General features: G+C 36.6%; 1 protein-coding gene across 11 annotated transcripts in view; it reads right to left on the bottom strand.

Annotated features, from left to right (window-relative positions):
• PIKFYVE (phosphoinositide kinase, FYVE-type zinc finger containing) overlaps positions 1-15724 on the bottom strand; it is a 92126-nt gene that overhangs the window by 43095 nt on the left and 33307 nt on the right. For 8 of the 11 annotated variants that reach the window (XM_063645008.1, XM_063645011.1, XM_063645009.1 and 5 more), the window contains 6 exons: positions 13731-13888; positions 12614-12725; positions 10656-10803; positions 9961-10128; positions 2696-2755; positions 564-693 (listed from right to left, as the gene is read on the bottom strand). In XM_063645008.1, the coding sequence (XP_063501078.1) occupies positions 564-693; positions 2696-2755; positions 9961-10128; positions 10656-10803; positions 12614-12725; positions 13731-13888 (776 nt within the window). Of the gene's footprint in view, positions 1-563; positions 694-2695; positions 2756-9949; positions 10129-10655; positions 10804-12613; positions 12726-13730; positions 13889-15724 lie in introns of those variants that run through there. The other 3 variants (XM_063645010.1, XM_063645006.1, XM_055290422.1) reach the window with 2 other exon arrangements.

Below are 15724 nucleotides of genomic sequence, written 5' to 3'. Positions count from 1 at the left end.
CTGCAATTGACTGAAATGAAATTTTAACACGTAAAATGGGGACAGACAAGCATAGTTTGGGGCTTTTGCTTTTGTTTTTGTTTTTTTTTCTGAGACGAAGTCTTGCTCTGTTGCCTAGGTTGGAGTGCAGTGGCCCGATCTCAGCTGACTGCAACCTCCGCCTCTTGAGTTCAAGCAATCCTCCTGTCTCAGCCTCCGAGTAGTTGGGATTACAGGCCGGCGCCACCACACCTGGCTAATTTTTGTATTATTAGTAGAGATGGGGTTTTACCACGTTGGCCAGGCTGGTCTCGACCTTCTGACCTTGTGATCCTCCCGCCTCAGCCTCCCAAAGTGCTGGGATTACAGGCGTGAGCCACCGCACCCAGCTGGGGCTCTTGGTTTTATAAGAAATTTAATCACAAGTCAAAATAGACTTTATTTCCTAAGTAATCTTAGTATTTTTTTACTTTCTAAGGAAAAAGAAAAAGACCTCCCTTTTTAAGAGGAATGATGCATATGCTTAACAAGTCACTGAAGATAATAAAAGTGAAAAATTAAAATTAAAAATTTCATTGCCTTACAGCAACCTCTCCATGGCTTGTTTCTCCCCATTCTCCTCCCTCAGGAGCTCCAGGTTGTTATGATGCCAGCCCAAAGGTGTGAAAGGCAGCTCTTTGGATTTTTCCTCTACTCGACGATTAAATAAGGATTCTAAGTACAATATAAAATAAGAAGTTATTACTTCATTGTCCTGTTTTATACCATCTACTCATATATTTAGAAATTGCCCTTTGTCTTTATAAATGTTTTAAGTTAGCCAACATAAATTATTGGTGTAAAAAGGCAAGAACATGTAATAAACATATAAATAAAATGCCTAAGAAAATACATACAAATACGTAAAATACACTAAAAATACAGAAATGCAAGAATTAAGAAGAGCAGTAATTGGCAACAGCCAAAATCAGAAACAGAACTGTGAAAATCAAATGTACACAACTAAGACTCTCAAGCCAATAATTATAAGCACAGCTTCTGATAAGCAAATAAAATGAAACTTTTGCTTCTCCTTTGAATTTTTAAAAACGAGGGTGTTAATTTCCCCTTTAAAATCACAAACTGGGCCACGCATGGTAGCTCACGCCTGTAATTCCAACACTTTGGGAGGCTGAGGTGGGCAGATCACCTAAGGTCAGGAGTTGGAGACCAGCCTGGCCAACATGGCGAAACCCCATCTCTACTAAAAACACAAAAATTAGCTGGGCATGTTGGCAGACGCCTGTAATCCCAGCTACAAGGGAGGCTGAGGCAGGAGAATCACCTGAACCTAGGAGGCAGAGATTGCAGTGAGCCAAGATCGCACCACTGCACTCCAACCTGAGTGACAGAGCAAGACTCCATCTCAAAAAAAAAAAAAAAAATCACAAACTGAAAACTGCATTCAACAGAAATCTGAATGCTGGCAAAAGAACACATGATAGCGTGGGTGATGAATTTTCAAGAAAGAAGCTCAGCTCAGATATCACAAAACAACAGATGACAGTGTAGAAAGTCTATTCAGACAATCCTCAATAGTGTTTCTCTTTCAATATTGGCACAGGGGTTTTTAAACAAAATTTTAGCAAGACAGACTCAAAAACATAAATATTAAAACATAGTAAATAGCATTTATGTAGAATTTGTGTAAAATCTTTAAATTTTTTAAAGAATGAATGAAAATAGTTAAGACAAAAAATAAATAATAAATGCTTAACAAAAAAATATGTTCACTAAATAATTGTTGAATAATCTGACCAAGTAAGTGGAAAGAAAAGAAGTGGGAAATGCTTACAAAAATTCTCTAACCTGTCCCCTCTTAAAAGCAAAACAAACAAACAAAAAAACTTCCACCAAACAGCCCAGCAGATTACACAGTAAAGTATATGTCCATGACATGTGAAGTACAAGAACTGCGCATTTCAATTACATAAAGGGCCACTCTGTAAACTTCTAGCTGAACCAGATGCTTGGAGGTGAATTTAGAAGCATTGCCAAGCTATCAGATAAGCTGCAGTGGCCTCCTTGTACCAGCTTGCCTTCTCTCTTTGATCTGAAACCCTGGGAGCCAAGAAGGAAGGGAAATTTTCTCCCATTGTCTGAGGCCTAACCAGTGGAGTACTATGGACTAACTAAGAATGTCTTTAGGAAGCTAAGCTAAGTAGGGAAGGAATAGGAGAAGGCTAATACTTTTTTATTCTGCTTTTGTGTCCAAAAGAAATTCATCGGCAGAGTTAGTTCTTTATCCTCTACTGCCTACTTCTCTTCCTCACTCCAGAGGGCAAGCAGCATCCTTAACTGGAGATCTGCCTGTGGGCTTTTTGACAAATTTGACAATCCTTGATGATATTTATATCAATACTTAATATTATATTCACAATATAGTTAAGTGTAAACTATGTCTTTAAAAGAATTAAGTTCAAATTCTACTTAAAAGTTTTTAAACAATTACTTTTCACACCAGAGACGACCTCCTCGCAAACCAAGTCCAAGTTTACCTTCTTGGTTCTCAACATTCTCAAAATCATTATACATATTAAAAACTGTGTTCCCATGATACTACCATAATCAAATATATTTTCAGCACCTTCTCTGGGCCAATCAATGTGCTAAGCCCTAAGTATATCCTCATGAAAAAAAGAGACACCATTCCACATACAGCTTTTTATAAAATTACCTTTGATGAAAGCGTCACTTATTGAGAGCTGTTGTCCTCCAGTGTCAGAAATCAAATACTCTGCATACCAGGGAGACAACAGAGAGGAGGAACAAAAGGAGAGACATATGACTATAACATGTCAGCATAATTATATAGAGAATACGCCCACACACAAAATATTACTCATACTAAACCCATCACTGCCCAGCAAATTCAAGAAAGCTTTGGGTCAAAATGCCTCTTTATACTTGTTCTATGCACTTCACACTAAACTTAAGTAGACTTGCATTAATAACACAATAGAGCTGTGAAAACAATTCTCCTTAATTCAAATGTCAGATAGAGAAATGTTTTTCTCTTACCAAAACCAACCGGTTTATGAAAATTAAGATCTTCAGATACTTGTACGACCATCCTAAAAGATTACAGTTCTTTTCACGTGTAACTTGATGATTTAACAAATAATCACTTTGCCTATGCACAAAGTAGTTCATACAGAACCCACCTGATAAAACAATATAAACTTTTTTCAAATTTCAGAATATAAGCTATAAAACAAATTAATACAGAAGTGACATTGGCAGGAATAAAGATAAAACTCATCAGTATTTGTATTAGTTCCAAATAAGTGTTTTTGTTTTTCAAAAATTATACCAAACACAGCCAAATTTTTGCTAGACATTAACTGAACACACTCTGAATGCTTTTAATATATTAAATAGTTTTCTTACAAGTGAAACTTATTCTTTACTTCCCCGTGAACTTTCTCTAGGTCTGTGACCAAGCATAGCTCAAATGGGGTTCTTTCCACTATGCAAATTAAAACACAATGCATGTTAACTCCTTTAAGGTAAAGGATCTCCATAAAATTTTCTCCAAGTGCATTTATAAACAACTGGACTTTAAAAGTTACTATGTTTACAAGCCAATATGCTCATCCTTCCAACCAGGAAACAAAGAAAATATTTTATTTAGAAAGTTCAAGTGCACTATGCCAAATACAATAAAATCGAGTATGTGGACAAGATAGATGTTATACTTTATTTCTACTCTTCCCTCACAGAAATGAGTAACATCAAATCCTATTAGTTCAATTAATGTTTTGTTCTTTACCAGCCTTCTCACACTAAAGCTTAATTGTATCCATATGAGACTCCAGAAATGGTGGATTTTCCCCATTTAGTTATGAAAAAAATTCAAACCTACAGAAAATGCTGTATACCATCCACCTGAGTTCAACAATTGTTAAGGATTTGCCATATATGTGTATGTTTCTTCCCCCCGATCAGAGTTACACACATCATGACACTTTACCACTAGGACATGAGCACAACTCTCATAAAAATAAAGGTATTCTTCTCTATAGCCACAATATTATTTACATATTTGAGAAAATTAACAATGTCTTAATAGCACAGAATTAGCCCATACTCAAGTTTATCCAACTGTCCCCAAATGTTTTTAATCCAGTTTTTTTTCTTAAGCCTTGATGCAATCAAGTTCACACACGGCATTTGGTTCCTGTATCTCTTCATTCTCTTTTAATCTAGAACAGATCTCCTGTCTTTTTTTCTTTTCATAACATGAATTTAAAAGAACCTAGGTCAAATGTTCTGTGCAATGTCCCACATTTGGAGTACAATCCATTGTTTTCTCATGGTGTGTTTAACTGGCTCCTCTATCCCATGTTTTCCTATACACGAAAAACTACATCTAGAGATTTACGGAAGCCATGATTTTCACCTTCTCTAGGTTTTACTTGCTAACTTTCCAAGAATAGTTCAGAATCCTGTTTGTAATACCTAATAAAATATATTTTAACTGTACAATTCTCCAAGACCAATAATGAAAAATTAAGCCAGTTTTACGAGCTTCTGAAAATAGGGTTTTCTCACTTAAGACAGAAAGCATAAGTAGTGTTTTTTAAAGTACAGATATTTCAACCAATTTTATAAATCCAATTTTCCTCAGCCTGAAACAATATAGGACAATCCATAAGAAAATATTTAATAAGTACTACCTTTAATTTCAATGTAAAGATAAAAACCATTCCCATTTGTATTTATACAAAGGGAATGAAAACCAGAGGCAAAAGAACTCTATTATTTTTTCACACAACTACCAGTCTCCCTGGAAATCTGTATTTTCTGGTAATCAGTGTTCATCTTGACTATAACACTCAGCAAACTATTATGCTTCAACTTCACAAGAAAAAATGTAAAAAGAATAACTCGTTAATATGTTAAAAACTAAGAGAGAACTGTGAAAGCCAGCAATACTTATTAAGAGACTTTTAAAGACTTCAAATTATAAGGCTGCAAATGACCTAAGAGGTCAATTTAATAATTATCTTCTTCCTAATGCTGGAACTTCCTCTGTAATATTCTGAGTAGGCTAAAGGATTATCATTTCTTTTCAATTCTAGATCTAGATTTTTCAGTTCACAGATTTAGAATTAAAAGAAAACTTAGAAGTCCCCAAGTCTATATAACACATCACCCAATGTGGGCATCTGTCCTCAGTAACCATGACAGGTGGACATTCAGACACAACCTGGATGCTTACCATGCAATGGCAAAAGTTCACTACTCCCAACTACTGAATCTAGTTCTTCCTTCAGCCATATGCAAAATAAATATAATTTCTTTCAGGTACTCTTCAGATACCTAAAGGAAACAACAAGTCTTTTTTCCATTTTAAATAGTCCAGCTTTCCTTAGCATGGTTTTCAGATGTCTTAGGATCCTGGCAACCTCGTTCTATTCATAAATGAGAACTGAACACAAAACAGTAAATTGGATCCTCATTCTAGACATTATATGGCCACTAATGAAATCTATTATTGCCCTAGGGAGTGCTGGGGAGTGCGGGGTTGGCACATCACCCTATTAAGTTTGCAAATAACTAAAACTTAGATCTTTATCACACAAATTATTGAGTGACTTTCTCCAAAGTACGAATAGTAAACATGTTAAGCCTTATTATTTTATGTTTAACTGTGTTAACTTTCATCTTGTTAGTCTCCATCTATTGCTTGAAAAAATAAAGATCTTTAAATGTCAATTCAGCTATCCAACACGCTAGCCATTCTTTCCAGATTTTAATTATTTGTGGATCTAAAAAAACATTAAAAGTGCTGACCAAAAAAAAAGTGAACAACACTAAATACAGAGTCAAATCCCTATAACATAACCTAGGAGCATCCGCTTCCTGTTGACATCAAATTATTAATTATCCTTTCAATATTTTGTACAACAAGCTACAAATCCATGTGTTAATACTAGTAGTGGGCCGGGTGCGGTGGCTCACGCCTGTAATCCCAGCACTTTGGGAGGCCGAGGTTGGATTGCCTGAGGTCAGGAGTTGGAGACCAGCCTGACCAACAGGGTGAAACCCTGTCTCTACTAAAAATACAAAAATTAGCCAGGCATGGTGGCAGGCGCCTGTAATCCCAGCTACTTGGGAGGCTAAGACAGGAGAATCGCTTTAACCCGGAAGGCGGAGGTTGCAGTGAGCCAAGACCGGGCCACTGCACTCCAGCCTGGACAACAAGAGCAAAATTTCGTCTCAAAAAAAAAAAAAAAAAAAAACTAGTAGTGTCATCATAAGCTTTTACATTCACCAGATACACTACACTCTTTGTGTTTTTCATATTAAAAGCTCATGCTAAGTAGAATGGTGGTTACCAGAGGTTGAGGGAGTGAAGGGAATGGGGAGAGATGCTAGTCAAAGGGTAGAAAGTTTCTTTCAGACAGGAGGAATAAGTTTTTGAGATATACTGTATAGCACAAAGACTATAGTTAATAATAGTGTATTGTATATTTCAAAATTGCTAAGAGTAAATTTCAAAGGTTCTCACCACTAAGAATAATACGGATTTTTTTTTTTTTTTTTTTTTTTTTTTAGATAAAGTCTCACTCTGTCACCGAGGCTGGATTGCAGTGGCAAAATCATGGCTCACTGCAGCCTCAACCTGCCGAGCTCAAGAAATCCTCCCACCTCAGCCTCCCAAATAGCTGGGACCACAGGTGCACACCACCACACCCAGCTAATTTTTTTGTATTTTTTTGTAGAGATGGGGTTTTGCCACATTGCCCAAACTGGTCTTGAACTCCTAGACTCAAGCAGTCCACCTGCCTCAGCCACCCAACGTGCTGGGATTACAGGCATGAGCCACTGCACCCTGCCCCAACAAAAAGGATTTGAAATGATGAATATGTTCATTAGTTTGGTTTAATAAACATATCTATCATTTCAAATCCTTATTCCTTAATCATTCCATATTTTATACATACTTTGTAACATCTTTTTATATCCCATAAATATATACAATTATAATTTGTCAATTTACAATTTTAAAAATAAAGCTCATACAGACTCCAAAGCCTGTGCTTTAAACAAATATGACCATTGCCTTTGCCTCTTTTACCATACTTCAAGTACAAAATTGTCCTCCTCATCTACAAAATTATTGAGAGATCATTAAATGTCTTATTAACATCAACAAAGATAGTATCTATTATAGTCTTCTGATTTATCAATCTTGTATCACCATAAAAAATGAAAACAGGGTTTTGGAATGACTTAGTTTGCTTAAACAGTGCTGGTGCCCAGTCACTACCAATCCCTTTTCTAAATACCACAGTACATTCTGCTTACTACACTTCTCTACATTTTGCCAGCTTCCAAAGTCAAATCAAGAACCTATCTTTAAAAAAAAAAAATGTACCTATCACTATAGTCATCTAGACTCTCTCCTACTCTTCGAAACTCTTCAAAGATAACAAACTCCGGCTCCATGATCCCAGATCCAAAGTCTTTCAATAACCTGGCATATAGTTTGCCTAAACCTGGCAACAGACTTATTTAAAAAACCATTAATTCTCTACCTCTTCATTATCCTGGACTTCACTTTCCTCTTAACCATGTGTATTCTTTCCTGATAAAATTAGTCTAAAGAGCGGGGAGGAAAAAGAAGCCTTCTTTTAGTCATCAATCAATATTATATAAACTTTCCCAAATAACTGGCCTAGTTTTTCTTTCTACCAAACTTTAAATCTTTCTCAGATATCCTTGGCATTTTCTCCAACCTTCAGGGCAAGCTGGACTTCTATTATACTGTCATTTTTCTTAAAAGTGCTGCCCCCTCTTTCAGATTCATTCTCTTATGAAAGTTGCCACTTTCAACTTTAATAGACAATCTTTTTAAAGGATTGAGGGCCAGGCACAGTGGCTTATGCCTGTAATCCCAGCACTTACGGAGGCTAAGGCAGGTGAACCACTTGAGGCCAGGAGTTCAAGACCAGCCTGGCCAACATGGCAAAACCCCACCTTTACTAAAAATACAAAAAATTAGCCGGGCATGGTGGTGCGCACCGGTAATCCCAGCTACTCGGGAGGCTGAGGTGGGAGAATCACTTGAACCCAGGAGGCGGAGGTTGCAGTGAGCCAAGATCGCGCCACTGCACTCCAGCCTGGGCAACAGAGCCAGACCCTGTCTCTTAAAAAAAAAAAAAAAAAAAGGATTGAGATCAGGGAGGTTCCAAAGGAGTCATATTTTTGTCAACTGCAGGTGCTTCTCCTGTCAATTTCCTTGGAGATACAATCTGGGGTTGTACCATAACAATGTCATTTTTGGAGCCTCCTGTTCCATTCCACTCCGAATGTTCTCAAGTTAGGTTTTCAAAAGTAAGTATCTGACTGTGCTCAGCAGTCTATCCTTCCCTATTACAAATTCCATGATGACAGGTCACTTTCTTCAAGATTTTGAAAACTTCTTTAACAATCCAAGAGATGAAATCATCACCAAGTCAAAAGTATACTTCACATTCTGCTTACAGCAAAATGTGATTGCCAACAGATGTGTCCAGAGAACAGATGTTCATCATCTGTGTGCCCCTGACCCACATCTGTAAGTTTATATTCAAAACCTTCATAATATCCTCCATGTGACCACCATCTATAATTAATTCTCACACAAGTGTCATATCTGCTTTTCCGTCCTTTCATACTCACCCAAATATTCTCCATCATTCTTCCAATTTCTGTTTTGAGGATTTCCATAAAGATGTCTATCTTACTCGTGTTCAATGGTAGTCAAGTCTCATTAACACACCTTCTCTACTTGTTTTTAAATAACATATTCCTTTTTATTACTATAACTCTTAAGTACCATTTTGCCACATCTTGATAATAGCTACTACTGACAACTATGAGAAATTTGTTGGAGAAATATAAACTTGTATCAAATCATTTTAGTATAAATGTTTGGCTCAAAAGCTTCTGTTTTCTGATCATATTCTTAGGCTCAAAATACAGTGTGCAAAACTTAGGCAAGCATTTCAGATCTAAGTAAGGAGACAATTCCACTTTAGACAGTTATATGTTTAAAATACAAACTCCAGGTAAAATCATGGAACAAAGTGCTTCGTCTTTATAATAATGATTTTTCAGTTATTACAACATAATGAAATCCCACATTTATTTATTTACTCGTGCATTTTTTTTTATTCACTTTTACACAATCCTATGATAGGACTATAATTTAAATTGGCTTTTAATTATATCCAATAAAGTAAACCTCATCATCCATTTTAAAAACAGGCATTTCTTATGTGCTGCTATGTTAGATTTTAGTAATGTTTACCTCTTTCTCCTTTTACACCAAATGTCTTTTGAATATGGTCACTATTATTTTTGAGCCAGTAGACTAAAGCATCAAATAAGATAGCTAAAAATAATGAATTCATTTTACATTAGAGAAGAAATTGTTTTAATAAATATAGAATATACATAATAAGCAGTATGAATTATTATGGAGATATTTTGGAATGTGTGAATGATTTTCCCCCAATCTAGTTCAAGCATCTTAATGGGTTTAGTGAAATATTATATTACTGGGTAAGGGCAAAGGCAAATAGGCTTTAAAATGTTAAATGAAGAAAGAGAAAAGAATAGAGCAGAACATCCATGTTATAAATGCAAAGAAATGCCACCTTGGAAGTTGCACATTATGGGAAGAGCAGTCAGATGTAGTTCCTTTTAAAGACTACAAGCTTTACACTGGGCATGGTGGTGCTGAGGGAGAAAACAAGAAATAAAAGGAATCAACCAAAAAAGGTATGGGGAGGAGGTGTGGGAGAAATGAGAAAGGGTAGAACAAAACCCACACCAAATCCCCTCAGCCACGTGGGACAGAGGAAGCCAGAAGGACAGGCTGGCATGAGATCCTATGGCCCAGCTGTCCAGCCTGTGTTTGGATTCCAGATGGTGACTACCTCCTACCTTTTTGGTCAGCAGGGTGAGGGGGCACATGTGGGTACTTGGAGGGCTTCTTGATATGGAAGTTCACGTTGTCCAGCTCCACGTTCAGGCTGATAGAAGCGGCTGAGTCACTGTCCACTGTGGACTGGAAACTGCTGACTGATGTGCGCTTGCTAGGACTGGCAGAATCTTTTAGTGTTGGGAAGGGGAAAGAAATATAGGGAGAGGAGGGGAGTAAAAATGGGTTTTATCAGGGTATTGGAGGAAAGGAGAAAAATGTTTTTTTAATATACAAGCCCAATGTGCAATACCAAAATGGATACAGTATTTTCATGTACTTCTGTGTAGACTTAATAAAATTTGAACAAGTTAAATATAAAATCAATTTTTAAAATGAAGAAATATATTGGAGGTTCTGCAGAGAGAAAGTCTGATATCATAGTGAAGAGATGAGAAAGTTGTCTGCTGCCATATTATTAGTTCAGTTATTTTTAAGCTGCTGCAAACTATAGACTATGGTAAAATCTAGAAATGTCAGTCTAACAAGTTGGTTTAAGAAAATACTGTATCTAAGACAAAGACTGCTATCAGATGTTTCCATTTAGTTGGAGCCATAAATTATAAAGCAGAATTATTTCAACAAACAAGATAATCATTTTATCATACATACACAGTAATGACCCATCAAAACTAAAATGTTAGAAAGTTAAACTCACTAGCCAAATTATCGTCACCTTCTTCAGCTATCTGTTCTGTGTCACTGTCATCAAACTTTATGTCTTTAAACCAGGATGGCTCAGAGTGTCCTTCCACGGAGTTCACTGAGTCACTGTCGGGAGAAGGTGTCTCAGAAAATTCTGTACTCTGAAAGGATGAAGACAGGATCCAAGCAATTGGCCCTCAATGGCAACAATGTTGAGGCTGTCACACTATAAATAAATTGTAGTCCAATATTTCTATGAACCTAACAATTGAATTTTATAAAAATAAACAAATTAACAAAAACCAACTTATAAACCAGAATCATACTGACGATTCCACTCTTTAAAATTGTAATTTTCGTTAACTAGAAGACTTAAGTAGTATATTAAGAACAAAACATTTTTTTGATACAGATTTTATAGTGTTTCATTTCATGCCTTAGTCCTGAGAGTGAAGATAGCTTAGAATTTATTTTAGCTCTGGGGCAACTCTCTCCAGAACACATCTTGGAAAATAACTTTTAATCAATCATACCACACCAATATTTGGAGTCATTTGTCTCTTCTAACCATTGACTTTCCAATTTTAGTTCACAAAGGTGTTACTAAACATTACACAGCTGACCTCTGAACAAGGGTTTAAACTGCATTGGTCTACTTATATGTGGATTTTCTTCTGCCTCTGCTACCCCTGAGACAGCAAAAGCAATCTCTTCTTTTCCTCCCTCCTCCTCAGCCTACTCAACATGAAATGAGGATGAAGACTTTTGTGATGATCCATTTCCACTTAATCAATAGTAAGTATAGTTTCTCTTCCTTATAATTTTCTTCATGTTTCTCTAGCTTACTTTATTGTAAGGATATGGTATATAATCCACACAACATACAAAATATGTATTAATTGCCTGTTATCAATAAAGATTGCAGTCAACAGTAAGCTATTAGTAGTTAAGTTTTAGGGAAGTCAAATATCCGTGAATTTTCAACTATACAGGGGGTCAGTATCCCTAACTCTTAATGGTCAGCTATATATATATATGTGTGTGTGTGCCTGTGTGTGTATATGTATATATATGTTTATATATGTGTGTGTATATATAACCTATATATTGTATCAAATTACATAAACCAAGAGTGAAAGTATGTTTTTTTGAAGTTATATCTTTAAATAATTTCCACTTCCCTAAAGTAAAAAAATATATATTCATCAGTATACCATTGTTTTTTGTTTGTTTGTTTGTTTTGAGATGGAGCCTTGCTTTGTCGCCCAGGCTGGAGTGCAGTGGCGCAATCTCGGCTCACTGCAAGCTCCACCTCCCAGGTTCACGTCATTCTCCTGTCTCAGCCTCCCAAGTAGCTGGAACCACAGGTGTCCACCACCATGCCTGGCTAATTTTTTTGTATTTTTAGTAGGGACGGGATTTCACCATGTTAGCCAGGATGGTCTCGATCTCCTGACCTCAGGTGATGCACCTGCCTCAGCCTCCCAAAGTGCTGGGATTACAGGCGTGAGCCACCGTACCCAGCCATCATCACTAGTTACACAATAGTTCTACAGTCAAAATGATTTCAATAGATGCCATAAAATTTTTCATTTTATTATTTATACTCTCAGTTCTAAAAACATAGGCATAATAAAACCGAAAACCATTAAAGTTAAATAAGCAACTATAAAGACCATAAACCCAAATTTAAGAACTACCACACCAACTGAAAAAAGTGTTTGATTCTTATCTTTTTCCTTTTTTATTGTCTGATCAAATTTAAAGTAAACAATAAAATGTTTGATTCTAATGGCAGCTTTTTCTTCACTGCTGCCTATCAAGTAAAAAAAGTTTTAACTTTCCTCAAACAGCAGGAAAAAATGTTAGAAAAAATTATCTTCTAGTAAACTACTTTTTATTCCCACTGATGAAGAAAGACTATAAAATAAGCTTGCTACATTCTAATTGGCAGTAAACACTGAAAAGTACCTGCAGTGGTCTATACAGCGCATACTCATCTCTGAAAAGCTGGTCGTGATGACTAACACAATCCAGCCAACGTCCATCAACCATTGCTTGTCCAATTGCTATAGCTTGTGCCCTGAATCAAGACCCACAAAAATGAAAAGTTTTAAAAGTCAGTCAGAATAGTTAAGTACCAGATAAGACACAACCTTAAAATATTTTTTTTTTCAGTTCTAATCAGAGTTAGAATTTCAAATGGCCCTTGGATAAGTAAAGGATAAAACAAGAGAGAGTTAAAGCAAACTAAAAGATTCTTCCAGGTACTATAGTAAAGGAGAAGAAACTACTGGTAAGGCAGTCCTAACAAAACCTAATTTTAATAACAGCAAGCATTGACTGAGTATTCAATGCATGCACAACCCTGTACTTAACAGATTTAAAAATGTTGAGAAAAGCTCCTACCTTCAAGGAGCTTAGTTTTAATAAGACAATACCAAATATTACAGACACAGGCATAAAATGTGTGTTTGTGTATATATACATATATATGTGTGTATATATATATATATATACAGCCAAAATTGCAACCAGGGCTTTACTGCCTAAAGCTATTTCTCTCTTTACTTCTTTACGTATCTTTTTCCTCCCATGAGAAGAGGAGTGGCTAATCTGAGAAAATAGTAAACGCTAGGGGATACGTGTATTTGAAAAGCAGGACCTGTCTGTTACTCTTTTTTATAAATGATTTGTGAGGCAAGCTAGGACCCGACAGGCATAGCTTATGGATCAAATACTGAACACAGGTTACGACCTGTCTAGATTAGTGAACAGTAGATGGGGAATTCTTTGGCCTTAGGTTCCAGCTACATTCTCTAATCCTGCTTTGCTAGAGAGTTCTTCTGCTTTTAATAAGGTAAATTAAGATCCTATTTGGCTCCTTGTACTCCTTGCATCTGTTCTCTGCTGGTTAAAACTCAGATTGGAGGAGAGTTAAGTAATTAGCACCCTAAACCACCAATTACATAAAACAAAGAGCACCCTAACTCTACAAAGAAATCTGTAATTCTTACTATCTTCAAATATGTTTTCTCATTCAAAATAAATAAATAATATTGAAACCTTCTTTCTAAGATCAGAATACCTTGTGGCAATGTGCCCATTTCGGATTAGCCAGTTGACTAATTCCTTTCCTACAATGCAGTTAGGATGCGTTCTCAACCAGTAGCGGTGATCCTGAAACTCCATTCCACTGCTGTGATGGCAGATTTTTTTCCACAGGTCTTTTAACTGCACACTGTCCTGCAATCACATTAACAGCAAGTAGTTACTCTTGAGAAAAATGCTATATACCTTTTCAGATGTTTTCCTGTGATTTTTAGACTCATAAAAGGAAACCTAAGTTGGATTTCTTTATGCTAGCTAACTCACACAATTTAATACAAATGACATATACGTGGGAACAGCTTGAACTCAGCTCATCTAATTCCAAACACAACTTTTTCTCTTGAAAACCAACTATTCCAAATACTTCTTTTTTCAGTCAATGGCACATATTATCAATCTCCTATTTATGTATTCTTCTTTGGAGATGGGGCAAGGCAGAGGGAGACAACAGTTAATCACACTAACCTAAGGTAACTGTTCCTAGAGGCTTTCACTCCACCAGATTCTCACCATGTACCCAACTGACAGATGAGTTTTTGAAAAGGAAGAGCTTCAGTAAATTACTCCCTGCTCAAAAAAATTCTGAATGTTCCTCAGCAACTAAAGGTTTAAATCTACACCTGTAAGTACAGAATTCATTGCCTTCCACCAGGTAGTCCCAAATAACTTTCCTTTCTCATTGCCCCCCGATTCCTACTTAAACTCTCTCCCAATTAAAAAATCCTACTTCTGGCCATTGAAAATGTCATGCTTATTCTTACCTCTATATCTTTCTTCACACCTTTAAATAAGATTCACTTTCCTCACTGCCTATACAAAACTATTCCATCTCTCAAGGTCCAGTTCAAGCCCTTTAGTTTAAGCCTTTTTCTGATTCCCTCATTAGTAATGAGCTTTCTGTTTTTTTGAATTCTTACATGACATATGGTCATATTATTTATTTGACACTTTTTTATTATTAAAGTATTACTACTTCCACTATTAAGGATCTTCCCACTGATCTTATTTCTACCTTTTATGGGTTTGTTGGTTTGTTTGTTGTCTTAGAGACAAGGTCTTGCTATGTTGCCCAGGCTGGAGTGCAGTGGCTATTCACAGGCATGATCACAGCACCCTATAGCCTCAAACCCTTGGCCTCCAGAGTCCTCTCACCCTAGCCTCCCAAGTGGCTGGGACTACAAGTGCATGCCACCACACCTGGCTCTTATTTCTACTTTTGAATTATAAGCTTGAGGACATAGCCATACCTTCCATTTCTCTGAGTCACTCTTAGAATTGAACACAGTGTTTTATGCACAGATAAATTCAATAAGCAACTGATTATTTCATATAAACATACAGTATTAAATGTCTGAAAAGTGTTACATGTATATAACAAACATGCTTCAAAGCTTAAATAGCAATATGGGACCTACGAGTTAAGCTCTCTTATTGCATAGGTAACTGAATTCTGATTTTACCAGATAAAAGGGTAAAGAAAATACTGGCCAGGCGCGGTGGCTCACGCCTATAATCCCAGCACTTTGTGAGGCCGAGGCAGGCAGATCACGAGGTCAGGAGATTGAGACCATCCTCACCAACACTGTGAAACCCCGTCTCTACTAAAAATATAAAAATTAGCTGGGTGTGGTGGCACATGCCTGTAGTCCCAGCTACTCGGGAGGCTGAGGCAGGAGAATCGCTGGAACCTGGGAGGCGGAGGTTGCAGTGAGCCGAGATCGCGCCACTGCACTTCAGCCTGGCGACAGAGCGAGACTCCATCTCCAAAAAAAAAAAAAAAAAGAAAGAAAAGAAAATATTAATGCAATGAGTATAGAATACTTGACCCATCTCTCAGGTGATCCTAGTAAAACTGAAGCTAAGCACTTCTGTTTAACTGATATGCTATTTCATTTATATAATTTTTTTTTTATAATTATTTTTAAAAAGACTCAGTGACAGGCTGGGTGCAGTGGCTCACACCTGTAATCC

The sequence above is a fragment of the Symphalangus syndactylus genome, chromosome 8, assembly GCF_028878055.3.
Source record: "Symphalangus syndactylus isolate Jambi chromosome 8, NHGRI_mSymSyn1-v2.1_pri, whole genome shotgun sequence".
NCBI classification, from domain to species: Eukaryota; Metazoa; Chordata; class Mammalia; order Primates; family Hylobatidae; genus Symphalangus; species Symphalangus syndactylus.
The sequence above is the reverse complement of the archived record's forward strand: the minus strand, read 5'-3'. Positions and strand labels throughout refer to the sequence as shown.